The sequence below is a fragment of the Scyliorhinus canicula genome, chromosome 4 (genome assembly GCF_902713615.1).
Source record: "Scyliorhinus canicula chromosome 4, sScyCan1.1, whole genome shotgun sequence".
NCBI lineage: Eukaryota > Metazoa > Chordata > Chondrichthyes > Carcharhiniformes > Scyliorhinidae > Scyliorhinus > Scyliorhinus canicula.
The window spans coordinates 85,853,627-85,876,549 of NC_052149.1; the positions used below are offsets into that span (position 1 = coordinate 85,853,627).

The window sequence follows — 22,923 nt, forward strand, 5'->3', positions numbered from 1 at the left end:
AAAGAGAAAGAATGTGGAGTAATCTGCAGGTCACCTGCCTCAGGGCATCACTCCAATTCTGCCCTCTCTTGCCAGTCGCTGATATACCTTTGCAGTGCGAATTATTGGCTATTGGTCAGATGTGGGAAATCTGGCTTTTATTTGACTCCTCAAGGCCAGCAACTTTATTTGTAGCAATCCAACAACTGAGGAGCTTGAAGAAATCAGTTAACTCGGCAGAAATCAGGGATTGAACATGGAATGTTCTTGGTCTAAGTGACTTGATGGAGTGCATGAAGTAAATTTACCTACTGATCCATCAATATTCTATTTTATTAAGTTTGCAAATTATTTTGAAACAAGTCAGTCAGTAGATAGTTTTGCTCACACACAATGCCAACTGCATTTGAAAAGACAAAACAGCAAAACCCCAGTGAATTGAAGCAATATGACGTTGTCTGCTCTCTTTTGCCCTGCCTATTTGTGGCCAGGATCATTGAAAACAACTTGAGATAAGATGAGTTCTGCAGCCAACAATTCACAGAACTGGAAACAGTTGTTGAAATGTTCCACACTATTTCTCTGCATTCAACTCCAGTAAGCCTTAGAGATTTGTCAGACAAGAAGCAGAAGTGAGCAAGTTCCTAATCAACAGCTCTTCAGGAAATCCACACAATAGATTCTACTTTGTGTTCCTGCTGCTACACATAAAGGTTTGGTAACGCCAGTGCTCGGAGTGCTTCTTAAGGATTCTCTCACATAGTAAAGATGGTGAGTTACGGTTTCTGGCTCTTCGCATGTGAAAGGGAAAGTCCTGCAACAATTGTCGAGTGCAGTATTCGGGTAGCGCAGGACTGCTGGGTTGAAGAGAGAGACTGAAATTTAAAGAATAATTAAAACATTGGTAACTCACAAATTTGTCAAAGGAAATGAACAGTAACTCTTTTTAAAGCAGCGATAAAACAATAAACGGCAAACTCTAATATCTGATGGTCACAGTTTTAGATTAACGTCACATATGATATGGGTGAATTATTTATTGTTAATGTTGTTCCTTTTGGAAAATTGATGTATATTTGCCAACGTAGATTTGTTAATCGGTCAGCTAGTTATCAGATCCACTGGTTGGATTATTTGCATTGTAACTGGGTAATAGTTTTAGCAAAGTATGCGATCTAAGATTAAGTAAGCTTTTAAACAAAATCATATCAATATTTTTGCGTGCTGTTTTTGGAATGATTACCCGGCGGTACAGCAGTGAAACATGTTAGATTTACAATTTATGTTCACCTGAATCATCACATTCCCATAAAGGAGGAAAGTTGGGCATTCAAAACTGGAGGGCAGCAAAGATGTTAAAATGAAGCAGATGACGAGGTTTTATGATAGATTTCAGGTACGCAGTACAGTAAGCCAGGCTAAATAGAGAGAGTGCAGCAGGAGGGGAAGTGTAACTGAAAGAGATTAAAGGAAGGGCAGAGTGAGAGAGCGTTTGAGGAAAGATGAACAGGTAACAAAAAGAAATTCCCAAGTAGGTGGGTAATTAGGGGAAGAAAGGAAATCTTCTTGTGGAGAAAGATGGCATGATTGGCCTACCGAATGATTACTTCACAAATTAAATAATGAAGTTAATGCTGCCTCAGGGAAATAGAGATTTGAATAGGATAAAAACAGATAGACGGTGCAAACTAGGTGGGCCACATTGGAAGTCACCCACCTGGTCCAGATGGGTTGTATTCTAGATTGCGGAAGGGTTAGAGCAGAAGTTCTGACCACAATCTTTCAAATCTCTTTGGATGTGGGGGTGTCAGAGGGCTGGAGAAATGTAAATGTTACAGCCTTGTTCACAAAAGGGATGATAGATAAACCTGGTAATTGCAGCCAATCAGTCAGACATCCGTGTGGGAAAACTATCAGAGACATTGTAGCACAGTGGTTAGCATTATGGCTTCACAGCACCAGGGTCCCAGGTTCGATTCCCGGCTTGGGTCGCTGTCTGTCTGGCGTCTGCATGTTCTTCCAGTGTCTGCGTGGGTTTCCCCTGGGTGCTCCGGTTTCTCCCACAAGTCCTGAAAGACGTGCTTGTTAGGTGAATTGGACATTCTGAATTCTCCCTCTGTGTACCTGAACAGGCACCGGAATGTGGCAACTAGGGGCTTTTCACAGTAACTTCATTGCAGTGTTAATGTAAGCCGACTTGTGACAATAAAGATTATTATAGAGACATTGACAAGATTAATTCTTACTCGTGGGTCAATAAGAACAGCAGATGTGGTTTTGTTAGAAGTAAATCATGTTGACTCATCGACATTTGATGAAGTAACAGAAGGGATTAATGGAGCTAGTGCAGTAAATGTGAACACAATACAGTATTTAGGAAGTAGAAGGACATGGTATTATCGGAGCAGTAGTAAGTTGTCTATGAGATCAGAATAGAGAGACTATACAGTGGGGGCCCCCAGTGGAACCATAGAGTCCCTACAGTGCAGAAGGAGGCCATTCAACCCATCGAATCTGCACCAACCCTCCAAAAGAGCACCCTACCTAGGCCCAGTCCCCACCCTATCCCTGTAACCGCACCTAACGTACACATCTTTGGACATTAAGGGGCAGTCTAGCATGATCAATCCACCCAGCTTGGGATTGTGGGAGTAAACTGGAGCACCTGGAGGAAACCCATACAGACACCCAAGGTGGGATTCGACTCAGGTCCGGAGAATTGCCGGGGGGTGGCGCTGCCAACGGCCCCCGACCGGCGCAATCCCCGTTCCAGCCCGAAAACTGCCTCCGGAGAATTCGGCAGCCGGCGGCGGGGCAGGATTCACGCCGCCCCCTGGCGATTCTCCGACCCGGCCGGGGGGGGGGGGGGGGGTCAGAGAATCCCGCCCCCTGTTTCTGGACTTGGCGTGTATTCTGTATGCTGGCTTCCTTTTCTGGACTTTGAATCCTGGACAATTGCAGGGGGGAACGGTGCTATGGCTGGGTGAACGATGGAAAAGGGGAGCCTGTTGCTGCTGCCAGTTGATTGCAGGGGAGAGCGAGGAGAGTGCTTGCCTACATTTGCCACGCATGGGACTCGTACTTGTCACTGGCTGCCTTTCTACTTATCGGCTTGGAGTGGAGCAAGCAGTCGATTTTGGTTGGCCTGCTGCCGGTCTGAAAGCTGAAAGTGGAGTGGGATGGACTTCTTTTGCAGTTTTAGACTGGATGGTGTCTGGATACCTTAATAAAAACATTAAAAGAAAGACTATGGGCGGGATTCTTAGAAATCCGGCGGGGCGGGCAACTCTGGCGGGAAGGAGTGGCGTGAACAACTCCGGCGTTGGGCCGCCCCAAAGGTGCGGAATCCTCCGCACCTTCGGGGGCTAGGCCGGCACCGGAATGGTTTACGCCATGCCGGCTGGCACGGAAGGGGTTTGGCACCACGCCAAACGGCACCAAACGGCACCAAAGGGCCTCCGGCGGCTGGCATGAGTTGGCACATGCACGGGAGCACCAGCGTGTGCTGGCGTCATCCCAGCGCATGCGCAGGGGGTGTTCATCTTTGCGCCGGCCATCGCAGACTGCTACACCGCCAGTGCGGAGGAATAGAGTGCCGCCACGGCACAGGCCTGCCCATGGATTGGTGGGCTCCCATCGTGGGTCAGGCCACCATGGGGACACCCCCCTGGGCCAGATCCCTTCGCCCCCCCCCCCCCCCGAGGACCCCTGAGGCCCCCACCAGTAAGTACCTACCTTCATTTACGTCAACGGGACAGGCCTAAAACGGGTGGCCGTTCAGCCCATCGCGGGCTGGAGAATTTGTGCGGCCCCAGGGCCCATTGTGTTCCCCGGTCCTCGCCATTCTCCGACGCGGGCGGTGCGATTCACGTCGGGGGGGATTTTTGGGAGGCAGAGAATTCGGCGGCCGGTGGGGCGGGATTCACGTCGACCCCCAACGATTCTCCGTCCCAGTGGGGGGTCGGAGAATCCCACCCTATGTGTACTGTTTATATTGATGTTGGTTGTGTTTTATTGTTGGGGGATTGTATGGTTATTATTGTATTTATGGTGTGTATTATTTTGGGCTTGGCATTGGGTGCTCGCTAGTTGTGTCCCTCCTGCTTCTGTGCACTGGGGGTTGAGGGGTCCTTCCCGGTGCTGGTGAAGAGGAGGGCTGTTTTCCCTCTCTCTCTGCTCAACCGTGCGCTTCCTGTCCCTTCCCAGTGAACTGAGCTGCTTACAGGTGCCTCTTCACCGAAGTGGGGCTGTTGCTGGAGCCGGGGGGGGGGGGTGGGGGAGGGCAAGGGGAGCGTGCGCAGGCTTGAGTGTTGGCATCTTTGACTCCTATTTAAATGTTTGTTGGGTTTCTTGTATTTGCTCTGGATTTGTATTTGTAAAGGGAGACCCTTCTCTCTCTTCCTCTCGCCTGCCATGCCCCGTATTGGTGTGTTCTTTTCCAGTGTTCTGGGCTGCTCGTTTGGGTGCCTTTCCACCGATGTGAGTTTGCGATTGGGAACGGGAGAAGTGGCCGTCTGCTGGCTTTGTAGCTGGTAGCCTGTTTAAAGGAACTGTTTTGGATTGAACTGTGGCCCCTTCTTGGGAGGGGAGTGGTATTGGGCTGGATTCTCCGATCGCTGATGCCGAAATCACGTTCGGCGATCGGCCGGAGAATCAATTTTTACACTGGAATCGGGGGTGGCGCTGTTTTTCTGATGCTCCGCCCCCTCAAAAACGGCGTACTCGAGTATGCAGCACGCTGTCGGGACGACCTCAGGATGTCAGCTGACGCCCTCCCCCGATGCTCCGCCCCCGATCGGCGTGGGAGCGTGGGACATGTCTCCTCACAACTTTCAGAGATATCGCCTGGTGGCTGCGGACTGTGTCACTGTCGGGGGGGGGGGGGGGGGGGGGGGGGGGGGAGCCAGTCCATTGGCAGGGAGGGCTTCGGCAGGGGCTGGGGGGACTGGTGGCGGGTGGTCCAGGGATGGTGAGGGGTGGGGTTACAGGGGGGCAGTTTTTGGCAGGCAGGGTCTGCACACAGCCGCCACCATGCTGTACAGCATGGCTGCTGCAGGCCGCCCCTGTGTGCATGCACAGCCACGGACCCAGCCATTCTGCGACCATATCGCAGGTACAGCCAAGGGCTTTACGCGGAGTGGCTGCTAGCCCCCCCCCCCCCACCGGGAGGAGGATCGGTGTGGCGGTGCCATCCTGGTTTTTGTGCAGTGTGTGCAGGAGGGTTTTCTGACACAGTATGTAGACATGCCAACAAGGGGCGAGGCCACATTGGATTTGGTACTGGGTAATGAACCCGGCCAGGTGTTAGATTTAGATGTAGGTGAGCACTTTGGTGATAGTGATCACAATTCGGTTATGTTTACTTTAGCAATGGGCAGGGATAGGTATATACCGCAAGGCAAGAATTATAGCTGGGGGAAAGGCAATTATGATGCTATTCGGCAAGATTTAGGATGTATAGGATGGGGAAGGAAACTGCAGGGGATGGGTCAATCGAAATGTGGAGCTTTTTCAAGGAACCAGCTACTGCGTGTCCTTGATAAGTATGTACCTGTCAGGCAGGGAGGAAGTTGTTGAGCAAGGGAACCGTGGTTTACTAAGGAAGTTGAAGCACTTGTCAAGAGGAAGAAGAAGGCTTATGTTAGGATGAGACATGAAGGCTCAGTTAGGGCACTTGAGAATTACAAGTTAGCCAGGAAGGACCTAAAGGGAGAGTTAAGAAGAGCAAGGAGAGGACACGAAAAGTCATTGGCGGATAGGATCAAGGAAGACCCTAAGGCTTTCTATAGGTATATCAGGAACAAAAGAATGACTAGAGTAAGATTAGGGCCAATCAAGGATAGGAGTGGAAAGTTGTGCATGGAATCAGAGGAGAAAGGGGAAGCGTTAAATGGATATTTTTCATCAGTGTTTACACTGGAGAAAGACAATGCTGTCGAGGAGAATACTCAGGTTCAGTCGACCAGGCTAGATGGAATAGAGGTTCACAAGGAGGAGGTATTAGCAATTTTGGAAAGTGTAAAAATAGATAAGTCCCCTGGACCAGATGGGATTTATCCTAGGATTCTCTGGGAAGCCAGGGAGGAGATTGCAGAGCCTTTGTCCTTGATCTTTATGTCGTCTTTGTTGACAGGAATAGTGCCGGAAGACTGGAGGATAGCAAATGTTGTCCCCTTGTTCAAGAAAGGGAGTAGAGACAACCCTGGTAATTATAGACCTGTGAGCCTTACTTCGGTTGTGGGTAAAATGTTGGAAAAGGTTTAAGAGATAGGGTTTATAATCAACTTGAAAAGAACAAGTTGATTAGCGATAGTCAACACAGTTTTGTGAAGGGTAGGTCATGCCTCACAAACCTTATTGAGTTTTTTGAGAAGGTGACCAAACAGGTGGATAAGGGTAAAGCGGTTGATGTGGTGTATATGGATTTCAGTAAGGCGTTTGATAAGGTTCCCGACGGTAGGCTATTGCAGAAAATAAGGAAGTATGGGATTGAAAGTGATTTAGCGGTTTGGATCAGTAATTGGCTAGCTGAAAGAAGACAGAGGGTGGTGGTTGATGGCAAATGTTCATCCTGGCGTTCAGTTACTAGTGGTGTACCGCAAGGATCTGTTTTGGGGCCACTGCTGTTTGTCATTTTTATAAATGACCTGGAAGAGGGTGTAGAAGGATGGGTTAGTAAATTTGCAGATGACACGAAGGTTGGTGGAGTTGTGGATGTTATAGGATACAGAGGGACATAGATAAGCTGCAGAGCTGGGCTGAGAGGTGGCAGATAGAGTTTAATGCGGAAAGGTGTGAGGTGGTTCACTTTGGAAGGAGTAACAGGAATGCAGAGTACTGGGCTAATGGCAAGATTCTTGGTAGTGTAGATGGACAGAGAGATCTCGGCATCCAGGTACATAAATACCTGAAAGTTGCCACCCAGGTTAATAGGGCTGTTAAGAAGGCATATGGTGTGCTAGCCTTTATCAGTAGGGGGATTGAGTTTCGGAGCCACAAGGTCATGCTGCAGCTGTACATAACTCTGGTGCGGCCGCTCCTGGAGTACTGCGTGAAGTTCTGCTCACCACATTATAGGAAGGATGTGGAAGCTTTGGAAAGGGTTCAGAGGAGATTTACTAGGATGTTGCCTGGTATGGAGGGAAGGTCTTACGAGGAAAGGCTCAGGGACTTGAGGTTGTTTTCATTAGAGAGGAGAAGGCTGAGAGGTGACTTAATAGAGACATATAAGATAGTCAGAGGGTTAGATAGACAGTGAGAGTCTCTTTCCTCAGATGGTGATGACCAACACGAGGGGACATAGCTTTAAATTGAGGGGTGGTAGATATAGGACTGATGTCAGAGGCAGTTTCTTTACTCAGAGAGTAGTAGGGGTGTGGAACGCCCTGCCTGCAACAGTAGTAGACTCGCCAAATTTAAGGGCATTTAAGTGGTCACTGGATAGACATATGGATGAAAATGGAATAGTGTAGGTCAGGTAGGCTTCAGATGGTTTCACAGGTCGGTGCAACATCGAGGGCCGAAGGGCCCGTACTGCGCTGTAATGTTCTATGTTCTATGGATCCTGCTGACATAGCCGAAAAATCGGAGAATCCAGCCCATTCTGTCTCTCTGTCTCAAACTGTGCCATCTGTGCTGCTCATTGGTTGCCTTTCTGCCAATGTGGGGCTATCATTGGGGACAGGGGGTGGTTGTGTGTGTGTGCTGGCTTGAGAGCTGGTGGTTTTTATGTCTTGTAAATGCTTTTGGCACATTACTGTTTTTCATGACGATGTTGTTTTTGCATGTTGCTGACTCTTTTTTGTGTTGTTGAGTTTTCAATAAACAAATACATTATGGGATACCCAATAGTCCTCAGCCAACAGTATTCAGGCAGGTTATAACACGGGAGAACCATGAGGGAGCTGCGGCGCATAGCACTGGCAAGGGCAGTGCCAGCCAACAGGACCCCTGGCATCAGAGATGGATGCCAGGGCCAGGGGCTCCTACAGTTCCGGGCACCAACGGGGCGAGCGGTGCGGAGATGGGGGGCGGCATGTGGGGGCAGAGTCCGCAGTGCCAACCAGAGCTACCATGCAGCCCATTGGACCTGGTTTGGCATGGGGGTACGCACCATGCTAACATGTCAGCCTTTCATCTCCTGCAAACAATGGATATTTGAAAACAGCCAGTATTGGTGGCTGCCATCCTAGTCGCCGCAGCCCAGGGGGATGCCTTGCGGCTGTACGAACTGTTGCTGCTCAGGAGGAGGAAGCTGCAGCAGCATAGAGTGCAGCAGCGGGGTGTACAGCAGCAGAGGGAGCCTGCACCAGAGGAACAGGAGGCAGCCGCCCAGGATGGAGAGCCGGCTGCCCAACAGAACGAGGAGGTGGAGGTGGAAAAGAGGCGCGCATGAGGTCTCGAGTGTACTGGCAGCGCCTGTCATTCGAGGATCTGCCGGACCGGGCCGTCGAAGACTCCAACTGAGCAGAGAGACAGTGCGACATATCTTCCAGATGGTGACACACCTGGTACCGTGTGGGAGTGGGGGAAGGGAACCAGTGGCCACCTAGGTGACGGTCGCCCTGAAATTTTATGCCACAGGGTCACTTCGAGGTGCTGAGTGGGGACCGGTCCAGCATCTCACATACCTCGGTGCAAGGTGTATCCGAGCCCTCACGGTTGTCCTATATGCCCAGTCGGCACAATGCATCAATTTGAATGTGGTCCAAGCTCACTAGGATGCCTGTGTTGTGATTAACTCAGGAAATGAGTTTATTCACATTGAAAACCCAGGGGAGAAGTGTTTGCAATATTCCATCACACACATTAATACACACACACACTCGGGAATGGGGAAAAAAAGACTTCACAGCTATGGATAGTGACAGTACGAGAACTACAGATATGAATATTAGTTCAAATGATTATCAGGGTTCAAATGATTAAAAATATTCAAATGATTCAAATGATTATCAGAGTCAGAGGCCAACGAAGAATTCTTTCATGGAGGAGCTTGAGTTTAGCTGGCTGAAGATGGGGATTTATAGTTGATGCTGATACCGCAACATGACGTTGGTACATAGAGACTGAGTCAGTTCTATAGGTGATGGTAGGAAATCTTATAACAGAGGCAGGCTTCAAGGAACAGGCTGCTGTTCAGCCTGGAGTTCTGCTTCTTCATATTCACCAGTTAGATGTTAAACAGCAGACTGGCTTTGAGGCCAAAAATCTGTGAGCAGTTAATATAACAGGCAGCTTGGAAAGAACTGGTGACATAAAGGTTTATAGGACCTACCACAACGAGTGTGCTTTAAATGCTGACCATGTGTCTCAGTTAAAGCATTAATTCCGTATTGGATTTGTTTAAGGTTTAAATGATAGGGTTAATTCCTCAATCCAGTGTTCACACCAAAGGCCAGGGGCGGCATTCTCCCCTACCCGGCGTGACGGTGGGTGCCGGCGTAGGGGAGTAGCGCCAACCACTCAGGGGTCGGGCCTCCCCAAATTCTCCCCAACTTTGGGGGCCAGCCCCGCGCCGGAGCGGTTAGCACCAGAAGACTGGCGCAAAAAACGGGCGTCCCCGGCAGCGGGGCTGGCCGAAAAGGCTTTCGGCGGTCGGCGCATGCGCCGGCAGTGACGTCAGCGGCAGCTGGCCGCTGATGTCACTGCCGGCGCATGCGCGATGCGGGGTTCTCTTCCGCTTCCGCCATGGCGAAGGCTCTGGCGGCCGCGGAGGAAAATAGTGCACCCAGGGCACTGGCCCGGAGTCTGAGCGGGGAGCCCCGATCGCGGGCCAAGCCACCGTGGGGGCACCTCCTGGGGTTCGATCGCCCCCCGCCCCCCCAGGACCCCGGGGCCTGCTCGCGCCGTTGATCCCGCCGTTCCAGAGGTGTTCAAACCTCGGCGGCGGGAGAGGCCTCCCAGCAGCGGGACTTCGGCCCATCCGGGCCGGAGAATCACCGCAGGGGCCTCTCCGATCGGAGTGGCGAGATTCCTGCCGCCGCCACTTCCCGGGTGACGGAGAATCTCTGCCACGGCGGGGGCGGGATTTCCAGCGGCCCCAGGCAATTCTCCGACCCTGCTGGGGGTCGGAGAATTTCGCCCCAGGGCCGGGATTCTCCCTTTTGGAGACTAAGTCCCCATGCCCACCGGAAGGCGGGCGAGAATCACTCCAGACTTTTTCCTCAAGTCCGGGATGATTCTCCATTTTCCAGGGGGCTAGCAAGGCGTCCCGCAGCTCTGGCTGCCGGCGGGGCACTGCTGTCCAGACTGCGCGGCTGTGCATGCGCGCGGTGGCCCTCTTCGACGTGGGTGCTGCCGACATGACAGAGCCACCAACAGCGAGCCCGCGTGGAGGAAAGTAGGTCCCCCCAGATCGCGATGGCCCGGCGATCGGTGGCCTGCCACATCTGAGGCCCCCCCCTCCGGAGTCAGATTCCTCCCACCCCCCACCAGGACTGTCACTGCGGCCGCGGGTCCGAACTCCAACCGGGTGGTACACCCGCCCGGTCACCCGCTGAGAATCGACGCGGGGGCCCCAAATGGCACGCAGCGACTGCGCGGGCACGATTGGCGCCAATTATCCAGTCGCCGGAGAATCGGCATCCTGGCGTCGGAGCGGCATGGCGGGAATTCCCCACACCCCCAGCGGTTCTCCGACCCGGAGAGGATTCGGAGAATCCAGGCCCAGAGCTCTCAGGAAGTGCAACTTGGGTAATTTTGGACCCAAGTAACATTAATAATGGGTAGTAAACTTCAAGATAGCCATATATGATTTTATGAGATGTACTGTTTGCTAGGGTCCTCATTGAATTGTTGGATGACAGAATCCCTCCTTAAATTCAAATTTTAATTAAGAATCTTTAATTAAGAACTGTTAAGGAAATAAATGAAATATAATAGACTGAAGATTCCTAATTTGTTATTTATAATCGTTGAAACCTTGTAAAATATATTAAGGATTACATTCACTTGAGAGACTTAAAGTAACAGTACAAAAATGTAAATATTAAGCACTTTGAATATTAAGGATTAAGATGCCGTCCCTGATTTTGCATTTGTCAATTGAGGTACGGATGTTGGATGAGGACAGGGTTAAATTATGCTCTGAGAATCTTTACTCAGTCTCTCTTCCTCAGATAATTTGCTAGGAGTCTTATAAGAAGAATGAGGATTTGGGATAGATTGTGATGAGCTGCTGTCACATCAGTACTATTTTCTGATATGTGTATTTGGTCCGGAGAGGAGAAAATAAATGCAAAATGTGACAGAACATTAAATAATCAGCGAAACAATATCATGTTGAGAGTAACAAAGTATTTGTAAGGCCAGCTGCTGGTCTATTTTCATGCATAATTTTATTTACCAACCAGAACATGGCTGTCATTAATACTTATGCAATAAAAGCTCTTTTTTTAATGGCTGCTATTGGATTTTTCTTGTCACATAAAGGTATCTCATGACGGCATGATCTGCCCATGCAGTCGATGGCCACAAATGCAAGGCTACATATTCAGATTTTTGGTGTTAGTGGTCGTGATCTGTGGTAAGATATCACTTCTCTTTCCTTTATTTGACTGTTCAGCTACTCTTGTGATGTGTGTGGAATATTTCCTGCTCGAACAACATGACAAAGAGAAAGCACTTCATTTTGGTACAGAGTTGGGGCAGGATTCTCCAATAATAGGGCTATGTCCCCACGCCAGCATCAAAACGCGGGCGTTTCACTCTGCGCTTTCCTTAAGAATGTCTAGAGTGATTCTCCAAATTGCAGGGGGTTGGCAGGGCCCCGGACTGCTTCTCGCAGCTCTGGCTGTAGGTACAGGGCCCCGCACTTCTGGTCGGGAGTCCGCGCATGTGTACGGCGGTGGCCCCATGCGACATGGTGGACTCAGCCGCATCAGGAATGTAGGTCCCCGAGATCACGTGCGCCCGCGGATCGGTGCCACCCGACCACTTGCTTGGCTGTCTGTGAGGCCCCCCCCCACCCCGGTGAAGGAAAACCCCGCTCCCCCACCAGGGCGGCTGCAGACTGATTCCATGGCTATGGTGCCAGCCCCTCCACAGTCGCTGAGTTGGTCCAGGTTCGGCGCCAGTTTTGCTGTCATGTAAATCCACAAATCCTGCCCCGGTGTCAACACTTCATTTTAGGAACGGAAAATCCAGCCCCACAGATTTACTTCTAACTATGAACTTGAGAATATTTATTTTTATTTCTTCAAAATCTGGGATCAGGAAAATTAATTTGAGTCAATTAAGGATAAGACTATTTTAGGTCTAGAATTACATTATTGGTGTGCATTCATGTTTCTTCCTAATTGGAACAAGATCACTTTAAGAGTTCGATCATGTGTGATGACGTCATTGGCAGTTTGGGCGGACTAACAGTCAATCATTCTAGCAGCCAGTAGAGTAAACACCTTTCCAATAAAGCTCTTGTTTGTACCTTCGTGGTCTGCAAGTCTATCCTTTAAAAACGCTACAGTAATGAAGCAATGTTAATTTGTAATCCCATTGTAAAATATCTGATGGAAAATCGTGATCATAATACAATTAAATTCATACTAAGTTTAAGAGAAACATATTTGAGTCCCAAACAAGAATCTTAAATGTAAACAAAACCAATTATATATGTAGAAGGATGAAATTGACTAAGGTTGATTTTGTAAATAGACTAAAAAGTAATGGCGGTGAATCAACATTTAAAGAAACAATTATAACATTTTCAACAAAAATGTATTCCATGGCAAAATAAAACCTGAATAGAAATGTCCATCTTTGCTTACTATGGAGGTTAGCGATAGTAGTAGATTGAAAGAAGAGCCTTAAGGTCTGGTAAAGAATAGTAATAAGTCCAAGGATTGAAAATGTTTTAGAAACTAGCAAAGGCCCGTCAAAGTTAACAAAAAAAGTAAAAAAATTGAAAGATATTAGACTAACCAGGAATATAAAAACGCACTGGGTGAGATTCTCCACTGGGCGAGATACCGTTTGGTATGTTCTCCCGCTAGAGGAGAATTGCTATTGATTTATGATCCCCAGGGAACGCAAATTGGGAAGCAACTCTGTACCACTTGCCATGCAAATTTATGCATGGCAAGGAATATGAGGGATTCCCAAGGGAGGCTATTGGGTTTCAACTTAGAGGGGGCGCCTGATAGCGAAGCTCAATGGCTGGCCAGCGACCCCCCCCCCCCCCCCCCCCGTACTGCAAATAATCCCTCCCCTTCCCCCGCACCACAAAGCAGCCCCCCATCCCTGGATTGCCTCCATGAAGGGGTGGGTAGTGATGAGATGTGCCGGGGGGGATTTCAGGAATCTTCTGGGGGGCCGGTTGCTGGGAGGCCACGAGGTGTCAAGGAGTGGATTAATGTTGACATTCCTGGTGTGACAGATGGGACTGATTCCAGGGGAAGACAGGTGGTCACTCACCCTTGTGACTCGAATTTTCTTTTTTTCAGAAATTTAGATTACCCAATTATTTTTTTTCCAATTAAGGGACAATTTAGCATGGCCAATCCACCTACCCTGCACATCTTTGGGTTGTGATGGTGAAACCTACACAGACACACGGCGAATGTGCAAACGCCACACAGACAGTGAGGGCTGGGATCGAACCCGGGTCCTCAGCACCGTGAGGCAGTAGTGCTAACCACTGAGCTACCGTGCCGCCCTGGCATTAACTTCTGCAGACACTACACCCCATGCTGGAGTAGCCTCACTGCTGATGTGTCTACTACCCATTTGGGGGGTACCTGGTGTCCCGCCTCTCCTCCACGGCGCCCAAAAGTCTGTTTAGGTCTCCCTCCAGGAAGAAAGGAGGTGGGCCTCGTGCTGCCATCCTCCTGTCTTGACTGGGAGTCAGTGCTGAGGGATTGTTTAAATGCAGATCCTCCTTGTTAACAATACACAGTTGAGCCTCAGTTTGGGCGAATTAGACTCTTGGGGAGTCTAGATCCGTGTGGTTCACATGGGGAGTTCATTTATTGCACTAAGTGCGGGGAGATCACGATCAGATTTGTGCCATCGCACCGAGTTTCATGCCCAAAATGAACGTTGTCATTTTGGGGGGAAAAGTCCACTCTTTGTCCCTGTCTTCACAGTAGAATTCACAAGTTATGTGTCAGAAATAGGAGTAACCTCGGGCTAAACAGCACGATGAATTTAAGACAATTAATAAGAAAAACTTGGGAAGCTTGAAAATCGGACTAATCTCCAAGTCCTGATAGCCTGGGGTTCCAAAACAGCCAACTGCAGAGGAATGATTTTCCAAAGTTCTTTAGATTCTGGAACAATTGCAGCAGATTTAAAGCTAACAAATGTAACACTGGCTGCAATTCTCAGGTCATTGTGATTCACTTTTCCAGCTTGCAGTGGGGGGGGGGGGGGGGTGGGGGGGGGGGGTGGGGGGGGTGGGGGGGTGGGGGGTGTGGGGGGGGGGTGGGGGGGGTGTGGGGGGGTGGGGGGGTGGGGGGGTGGGGGTGGGGGGGGGTGGGGGGTGTGGGGGGGGGTGGGGGGGGTGTGGGGGGTGGGGGGGTGGGGGGTGGGGGGTGGGGGGCGGTGGGGAGGTTGGGGGGGGGGTGGGTGGGGGGGTGTGGGGGGTGTGGGGGGGGTTGTGGGGGGGGGGGGGGTTGGGTCGGGTTGGGGGCCAAGTCGGGATGGGGGGGGTTGGTTAGTGAGGGGAGGCAGATGGGTCGGGAAGGGGTGGTTGGGTCGGGTCAGGGTGGATGTGCTGGTTCCCCAGCTCTTCAACCTGGCCAGGCGCAGAGCTGCAGTGGCCAGAACCGGTATTCCAATGCTCTGCTTGGAGCTAAGTCCCAGGACCATTGGATAGGTAAGTCTTTTTTCTTCCAGGGACAGGTGGTTCGGACGTGCCTTGGGGTTCGGGAGGGTGCAATCGTGGTGTTGGGGAGTAGGCCAGGGAAGGGGGAGGGAGGGCCAGAGTTCCAAGATCCCAGGGGGAATGGTGCCCAAACTCTGAAGGGGCCTTCCGATTGAGGCGCTGCCTTTCTCTTCCTGCCTGAGATGGAGAGATGTTTATTTCTCAGTTTCCCACCATACTTGCATCAGCCTAAAAATTGACGTTGGATAGGAGAATGCCCTTAAGGTCCTTAACAGGTGCATGGTGGGTTTCCTGCCTGACACCCTGCCCATCCATTGAAATTGTGTCTATGCAAGTGTGGGTGGGGGTCCCAAATGAATCCTGTCCAAACAATATTATGCTCTCCAACCTCCCGCAAACCCCCCCCCCCCCCCCCCCCCCCCCCCTCCCCACCCCCTCCCCGGTTGGAGTTTAAAATTCTGACGCTTGTTCTATATCCCAGAATCTTCAGATAATCCCCAGTCACCAACAAGCATGTCTGTGTTAACTAATATTGGTGATCTTACAGCACATGTTCCATGTTGTGAACAAGCTCTATCAGAATCCCAGACAATGGACAATTTGTGGCCATGTTTAGTTATTCAGAAAAGATATTCACACCTTAGCTTTGGAGACACTTTTAATCACAGTGAGAGGCTGAGAAAAAGTTTTTAAATATCAGATCTGATCACCAAGAGCCAGTGGAACACTCCAAGCTGAGAAGAAAGCAAAGCTTTTTCCTGGGTGGTGGAACAGGGTGCAGGGAGTTTGCACTTTTACATTATGTCAGACGACCAAACAAAGTGGGCTTGCACTTCCTTTATGACTGTAACCTGGGTGTCCTGCCAATTTCTTTTCACCCACTGGGGTTAAGTTTGCCTTTGGATGAAGAGTAAGGGCCTTTCCCATTGCTTCATAAGGCAATAAACAGCCACAAATTAGTTAATATTTATCGACATATAGGGCCGGACTTTGAGTACTGAGGCAGAAATTTCCCACCTTGCGGAACCCGCCTTGGTAGAAAATGCCCTGCCAGACCATATTTTCGCTCCTGGGAGGGCAGGTGTAGTCGGACCTATCGTCCCTGGAAGCAGGTAAGAAGTGGCCACAGGTGGCTGGTGCCAAGGCAGGCTGTTCAAAAGCCAAACCTTGGTTCTCTAGTTATTTGCTTATATTTTAGGCCCTCTAGCCCTCACCTCCCACCCACTCCCCTTCCACTTCCATGTCAACTCATGCCTCCAACCCCTCATACCCTCCATGCTAACTCATTGCAGTTCCATGTCCATTCACCCAGTATACACTCTGTATAGAACCAATTAACACTATAGTATGTGTGGAACTGCTTAAAACACATCCATTCATAATTTTCTTTAAAAAGTATGTAACAACCCAAAAATTGTCAATAAGCCAGACCTTTAAAGTATCAATAACAGAAAAAATAATCACTTGACATTTCTTTATCTTGTGGAAATGAACATTGAGTCATTAACAAAAGAGATCACAGAAAAAGTAGCATATTACAACCACATAAATCTTCTTTATATATGTGCAAACAACCACACTCACATAATTCTTTTATGAGAGCCTGAGCTCTCGGCCAAGTTGTGTGGGGACATGAGTTGACATGGAGTGGGCGTGGACGCATGGGTAAGGTCCTTTGACTTTACCTTTCATGAGGTTCCCAAATCCAGACTATAATTTACGACTCATTTGAGGGTAATCAGAGAATCCCTATAGTGCGGAAGTAGGCCGTTCGACCCATCGAGTCTGCATCGACCTTCCGAATGGGAACTCTACCTAGGCCCATGGCCTCACCCTATCCCCGTAACTTCACCTTATCTTTTGGACATTAAAGGGCAATTTAGTAAGGCCAATCCACCTTACCTGCACACCTTTGGAGTGTGGGTTGAAACCAGAGCGCTTGGGGGAAACCCACACAGACAGAGGGAGCATGTACAAACTCCACAATGACTGTCACCCAAGATCAGATTTGAACCCGGGTCCTTGGCGCTGTGAAGCAGCAGTGCTAACCACTGTGCCAACATGCCACAAGTGTCACAAGTGCTGCACAACCATAAGCCATGGAGATGATGGCCAGACTGCAAAGATATTTGTGGGAGCTAGGAGATACCTACTCATGCAATGGAGTCAGCCAGATCAAGAGTAAAAAGGTGTGAGATTGCTACCCATACCCTTATCCTGCACCATAGAAAATATTGGAGGTGCAAGGAAAGGGGGCGAGAATCCCAGAATTGTATCCCGCTTGCCATTTTTAAATGGTCCCAAATTTCTTACCACTCCATGAAAATCCGGCCCATAAAATCACAGCCTTTCTTCTTTTACAGAATCACTGATCTTACAAGGAGTGCTTGGCTGGACATACCATTATCAGAATAGAACCATGACATGGAACAGAACAAGACGATTCTGTAAAAATAACTATACTGACATGGTGGCCATTCAGAATATGGAAGAAAACAAATACCTGGATGAATATTTGCCAAAAACAGGGACCCATGTCTGGATTGGTTTGAGGAAGATACAAAATAACTGGACCTGGATTGGAACAAATCGTGTGTTGGAAGATTTTGTGAAGAACTGGGCTCCTGGTGAACCCAACAATGGAAGGAACAATGAAGACTGTGTGGAAATGTATATAAAGAGAATTTCACATACAGGGCAATGGAATGATGAATCCTGTCGTAAAAAAAAAAGACCACTGTGTTACAAAGGTAACTTTAAAATTTATTAGGAGATAAGAAAGAACTTTCATTTGTTGATTTACCGGTTGGTCCATATAGTTTCCTTCAGACATCCCAAAGGCATTTATAATCAGTGGATCATTTCTGAATTGTAGACCCTGGGTGGAATCTTCCACACAATGCAACGGGGGAGGCGGTCCGCCATTGCCCGGCGGTGGGATCTTCCAGTCCGGCCGTTGTTAACGGAGTTTCCCATTTAATGCACGTCTGACCGCTGGGAAACCCAATGCAGAGGTATGCCACTGGCACGGCCAGAAGATCCCACGTGCATGAGCGGCTGGAAAGCTCTGGCCATTATTAGAACCATAGAATTCTTACAGTGCAGGAGGAGGCCATTCAGCCCATCAAATCTGCATCAACCCTCTGAAAGAGCAGCCCACCTAACCTTTTTTTAAATTTATTTTATTCCAAACATGTGTAAAAAAAGTAACATATACAACACACTCCACAGCCTCACAGTCCACAGTTTATACATTATTTCCTTTTTTACCCCCTACTCTCCCCCCCCCCCCCCCCCACCACCCCTCAATGAACGGTTTCTCAAACATTGTAATGAACAGCCCCCACTGTACCTCAAAGCCCTCCGCCGATTTCCTCAACTCAAATTTAATCTTCTCTAACCAGAGAAAGTTGTACAGGTCTCCCGGCGGCATATCCGACCTCCAATTTAGCAAGATCCTTTGCCGGGCAATTAGAGAGGCGAAGGCTACAATATCGCCCCCTTCCCCCTCCAGTAGCTCCGGCACTTCCGATACCCCAAAGATCACCACCATCGGGTCTGGCTTGACCTCTACCCCCACAATTTTAGATAGCAGCCCAAGAACACATGCGTATGATTCGCCGGCCATCACATACACTTCTTGCACTCATCAGTCACCCGTTGGAAGAACCCACTCATCCTCACCTGGGACAAATGTACCCTATACACCAGCATGAACTGAATCAAGCTCATCTTCGCGCAAGAGGAGGTTGAATTCGCCCTACACATCGCCTCACACCATAGACCCCAGCCTATGCATCCTCCCAACACCTCCTCCCATTTGTTCTTGATCCTCACCATTCGCGCTACCACCCCCCCCCCCCCCCCCCCCCCCCCCCCCACCGCCTCATTCCACCAACCACTCATATACATCCGCAATCCTATCCTCTCCCGACTCATCTGGGAGCAGCAGGTGCTCCAATAAGGTGTACTCCGGCAACCTGGGAAACGGCCTCCAAGCCTTGCGCGCAAAATCCCTCAACTGTATATATTGAAATTCACTTCCCCTTGGCAACTCAAACCTCTCCCACAACTCACCCTGACCTGCAAACTGCTCTTCCAGAAGTTCCTCATCCTCACCAGCCTCCACTTCCCATACATCCCATCCATCTCCCCTGACTTAAACCTGTGGTTCCCGCACAGCGGTGTCAACACTGACATCCCCTCCAACTTAAAGTGTCTCCGCAGCTGATTCCATGCCCTGACCATTGACTGTACCACCGGGCTCCCCGTATACTTCCCTGGAGCTAATGGCAGCAGAGCTGTCACCTTAGCCCTCAGACTGGAACCCCTACTGGACTTCTCCTCCATCTTGACTTACTCCATCCCATCTCTTATAATTCCCCTAATCTCCTTCACCAACGTTGTCAAATACCCCCTGTGCATCGTAGCCCATTGCCTCGTCACCTGAATACCCAAGTACCTGTACCTTTCCTGAGCTACCTTGAATGGCAACATCCCCAAGTTGGCCCCCCCGTCCGGCCGTGTTCATCGGAAATACCTTGCTCTTCCCGACATTTAACTAATACCCACAGAAGGCCCCAAACCTTTCCAATATTCCCATACTCTCCAAAGGGTCCGACACGAACAACAACAGGTCATCCGTGTATAGCGACACCCAGCTCCTTGCTCCCCTTCACAATCCCCTGCTATTCCACAGACCTCATAAGAGCTATCGCCAAGGGCTCAATCGCCAGTGCAAACAACATCGGTGAAAGCCGATACCTCGTTTCGTTCCCCTGTGCAGCCCAAAAACTCAGTGAACTCATCCCATTTGTTCATACACTTGCCACTAGAGCAATATATAACAAGTGCACACCACACCACCAACATCGGGCCAAACCCAAACCTACCCAAGATCTCAAATAAATACCTCCACTCCGCCCAATCAAAAGTCTTCTCTGCATCCACAGAGCCAATGACCTCCGGCACCCACCCCACTGATAAACTCATAATCACATTTAGCAGCCTTCTGATTATTGTGTTCTATGTTAGGACCGTAGTAATTGTTTGTTTTTAAATTTAGAGTACCGAATTATTTTTTTCCAATTAAGGGGCAATTTAGCGTGGTCAATCCACCTATCCTGCACATCTATGGGTTGTGGGGGTGAAACCCACGCAGACACGGGGAAAATGTGCAAACTCCACATGGACAGTGATCCAGAGCCGGGATCAAATCTGGGTCCTCAGTGCCATAGGCAGCAGTACTAACCACTGCACCACCGTGCCGCCCTGGGATTGTAGCAATGATGTACGCAGAACAGTTGTTTAACTAGAAAGATGATTTATTAACAAATGCATGCTAAGATAATGAACAAACTATAATATAGTCAATGGCTACTAAATGAACTCAGTGAATTCTCCTGGAGCTGCTCTAGATGTGACTATCCTCTTGGAAATCTTATTACCAACTGGTGGGTGTCTTGGTTCACATGATAGATCTCTATCGCCACCAGCTGGTTGGAGGTAGCATCGATAACTATGCACAGAACTGTGCACAGGCATATCACCACATCCCCAATCCTCTGGAACTGTTAAACATTTACATACAAATGCAACTGTGTCTTACAAAACATGATCTGCATTATCATTTTACAAATGTAATTTGTACAGATGCAACTGTGTTTCACACAACATGATATGCTTGATAATTTTAAATATGTCCCTTGTGCACAGCTTATTGGATATTCATAATGACATCGTCCCATTGGCCTGAACTTTTATCGATTATTCGATATTGTGTTAACTTCCGGGAGACAGGTTTTCTGGTTGGTCTTTTTTGCATCACCAACTTGTTTAGCCTTTTGACGTGAAGCGTCTTGAAGACCAATTTTCTTGCTTGTCTTCTCTGCTTCACCAACTTTTTCATTTGTCCAATGCAATGCCTCCTTTTCTTTCTTCGTGTGCTTTCTTGCCTGTTGGCCACATTGCCAATTCTTCTTCAGTGTCACGGGTGCTACCCGGTCGACCCACTGTATCCTCCGCTCTTCTTTTCTTCCCCTTCCTTCTCATGGGAGCGAGCCTCTGACTGCGTCTCTTTTTCTTTTTTGCGGTCAACTTCCGGTTCGCGTCCTTTTCAAAGTGCGCAGAACGGCGAATGGCAGTTTTGTGGTTTTTTTCTACCCGCACCTGTGCAAAATGGCTACCTGCTGCAGCGCGATTTGTTTTAAGCTGCACCGCAGAGGCAATGGCGTCGACCACATTGCTGAAGTTCCCGCCATTTTCACGGGATCTGAATTCAACCTATTAATTGGTGGCTTGCTCACTTGCTTTACAGAGGCTTTACAGAGGTTGATGGCTTCTTCTAAAGTTAAGTTGGTTTTCTTAGTAAACGTTCCCGCATTTGCTCTTCAGTTAGAAAAGAGTCAAAAGATTCCCCTTTTAGTTGCTCCTTTTTTTTAAACATGTATCTTTAATACACTTCATGACCTGTTTTTTGCAATGAGAGTCACATTTTTCCATCACTTTCTCATACTTATTTTTCACTTCATTTTCTGAGAAATCAAATGGGTTAGAGAGTTCAAATGTCTACGGACCTGCCAGATTTAGTAGGAGAGCTATTTTTTCTAGTGTCAGGAGTTGATTCAAGTACAGAGGCAGAGCGAAAGACCTCAAACTGCTGCTTGTAATTTTTCCAATTTAAACTTAGTTCACCGGACATCTTCAAGTTATCTGGTTTTTGCACAGCATCCATGTTGGTCTTGTTTTTTTCTTTTTTTTTCTTTGCAGATTTCGATGTGTAACGATGCGGTTTTCTTTTATTTATTTTCTTTCTTCTTTCTTATTGCTTGCTTTTCGGGAATACACGACCTGGTACCATGTGGAAACTTGGGGCGAGATTCTCCGCACTCCCGACGGTGCGGAGAATAGCGTGGCTCGTAAAATTTACGGCCACGCTGTTCCGACGCCCTCCCGCTATTCTCCCCCCCCCCCCACGCCCAACTCCCGACACGAATCGCTGCCGCCGTTTTTTTACGGCCGGCAGCGATTCACAGCTGATAGATGGGCCGAGTTCCCAGCCCTTTACGGCTGTTTTTACGAATGGCAAACACACCTGGTCTGGCCGTTCGTAAAAACGGCCGTAAACACTCGCATTTTATAACCATGGCACCGATTGGCGCGGCAGTACGACGGCCGTGCCAAGGGTGCCATGGGACCGCGATTGGTGGGCACCGATCGCAGGCAGCGGGCCCGATGCCCGCGCACTATTTCTCCTTCCGCCGCCCCGCAGTATCCATTCGCGGGGCGGCTGAGGGGCAACCCGGCCCGCGCATGCGCGGGTTTCGCGCAAATGCGCGATGACGTCATCCGCGCATGCGCGGGTTGGAGTCTTCCAATCCGCGCATGCGCGGCTGACGTCATATGACGCGTCAGCCGGTGCTAACTCCGGCAAGCGGGCTTAACGAAATTCGTTAAGCCCGTGATGCCGGAGCTTACGGCGTCGGGCTGCTAGCCCCGACCGGGGACCAGAATCGGTTCCCGGTCGGGAAGGGGGGGCTGGCGTCAAACCGCCCGGGTTTGACGCCAGCCTTACGATTTCTCCCCATATGGGAGAATCTCGCCCTTGGTACTTTAAAATTGAAAGCTGTTCTCCTGGTACCATGTGGCGATCCTTGTGAGGGGTTTCCAGGATGGAAGGCGTAGTGATCACAAAGGTACACAAAGCTCTTTTGAAGAATTAAACTAATTTTATTAACGCTACTAAATTTGAGTTTGACACTTATTCAGAATAGCAAACATATATGTAAGAAATAAACTACGCTCACTAACACTATCTCTATCTACTAATTATAACTATTATATCTTAACTAACTCTGCAATACATCTTATCTTTGTCAGCTCCATCTAAACTCCTCCCCTTAGCTTCAGAGCCAGTGCAATTTATAGTACTGACCCCTAGCTCCCTCTAGTGGCTAGGCTTAACATAACATTAACTCTTCACATGCTTTACATTTGTGTAATGTCACATCCCCAAAGGTAAAAAACCCCATATACAAAAAACACACAATAGCCATAACCTCCAACCTTTACAGATGCAGCTCCGCCATCTCACACCAACTCTCCTTTTTCTCCCAGTTTAT

General features: G+C 49.1%; 1 protein-coding gene and 1 long non-coding RNA gene across 5 annotated transcripts in view; one reads left to right on the forward strand and one right to left on the reverse strand.

Annotated features, from left to right (window-relative positions):
* Nucleotides 1–294: 294 nt before the first annotated feature.
* LOC119964745 lies at nucleotides 295–1,345 on the reverse strand. The gene is made up of 2 exons (XR_005460351.1): nucleotides 1,270–1,345; nucleotides 295–854 (listed from the first exon to the last, which is right to left on the reverse strand). It is a non-coding gene; the product is annotated as an uncharacterized LOC119964745 (long non-coding RNA).
* The window catches only part of LOC119964739 (P-selectin-like), a 149,922-nt gene continuing 127,346 nt past the window's right edge, over nucleotides 348–22,923 (forward strand). The window contains exons 1-3 of one of the 4 annotated variants that reach the window (XM_038794666.1): nucleotides 348–750; nucleotides 11,413–11,506; nucleotides 17,167–17,553. In XM_038794666.1, the coding sequence (XP_038650594.1) occupies nucleotides 748–750; nucleotides 11,413–11,506; nucleotides 17,167–17,553 (484 nt within the window). In that variant the 5' untranslated portion in view covers nucleotides 348–747. The remainder of the gene's footprint in view (nucleotides 751–11,412; nucleotides 11,507–17,166; nucleotides 17,554–22,923) is intronic. The other 3 variants (XM_038794668.1, XM_038794669.1, XM_038794670.1) reach the window with 3 other exon arrangements.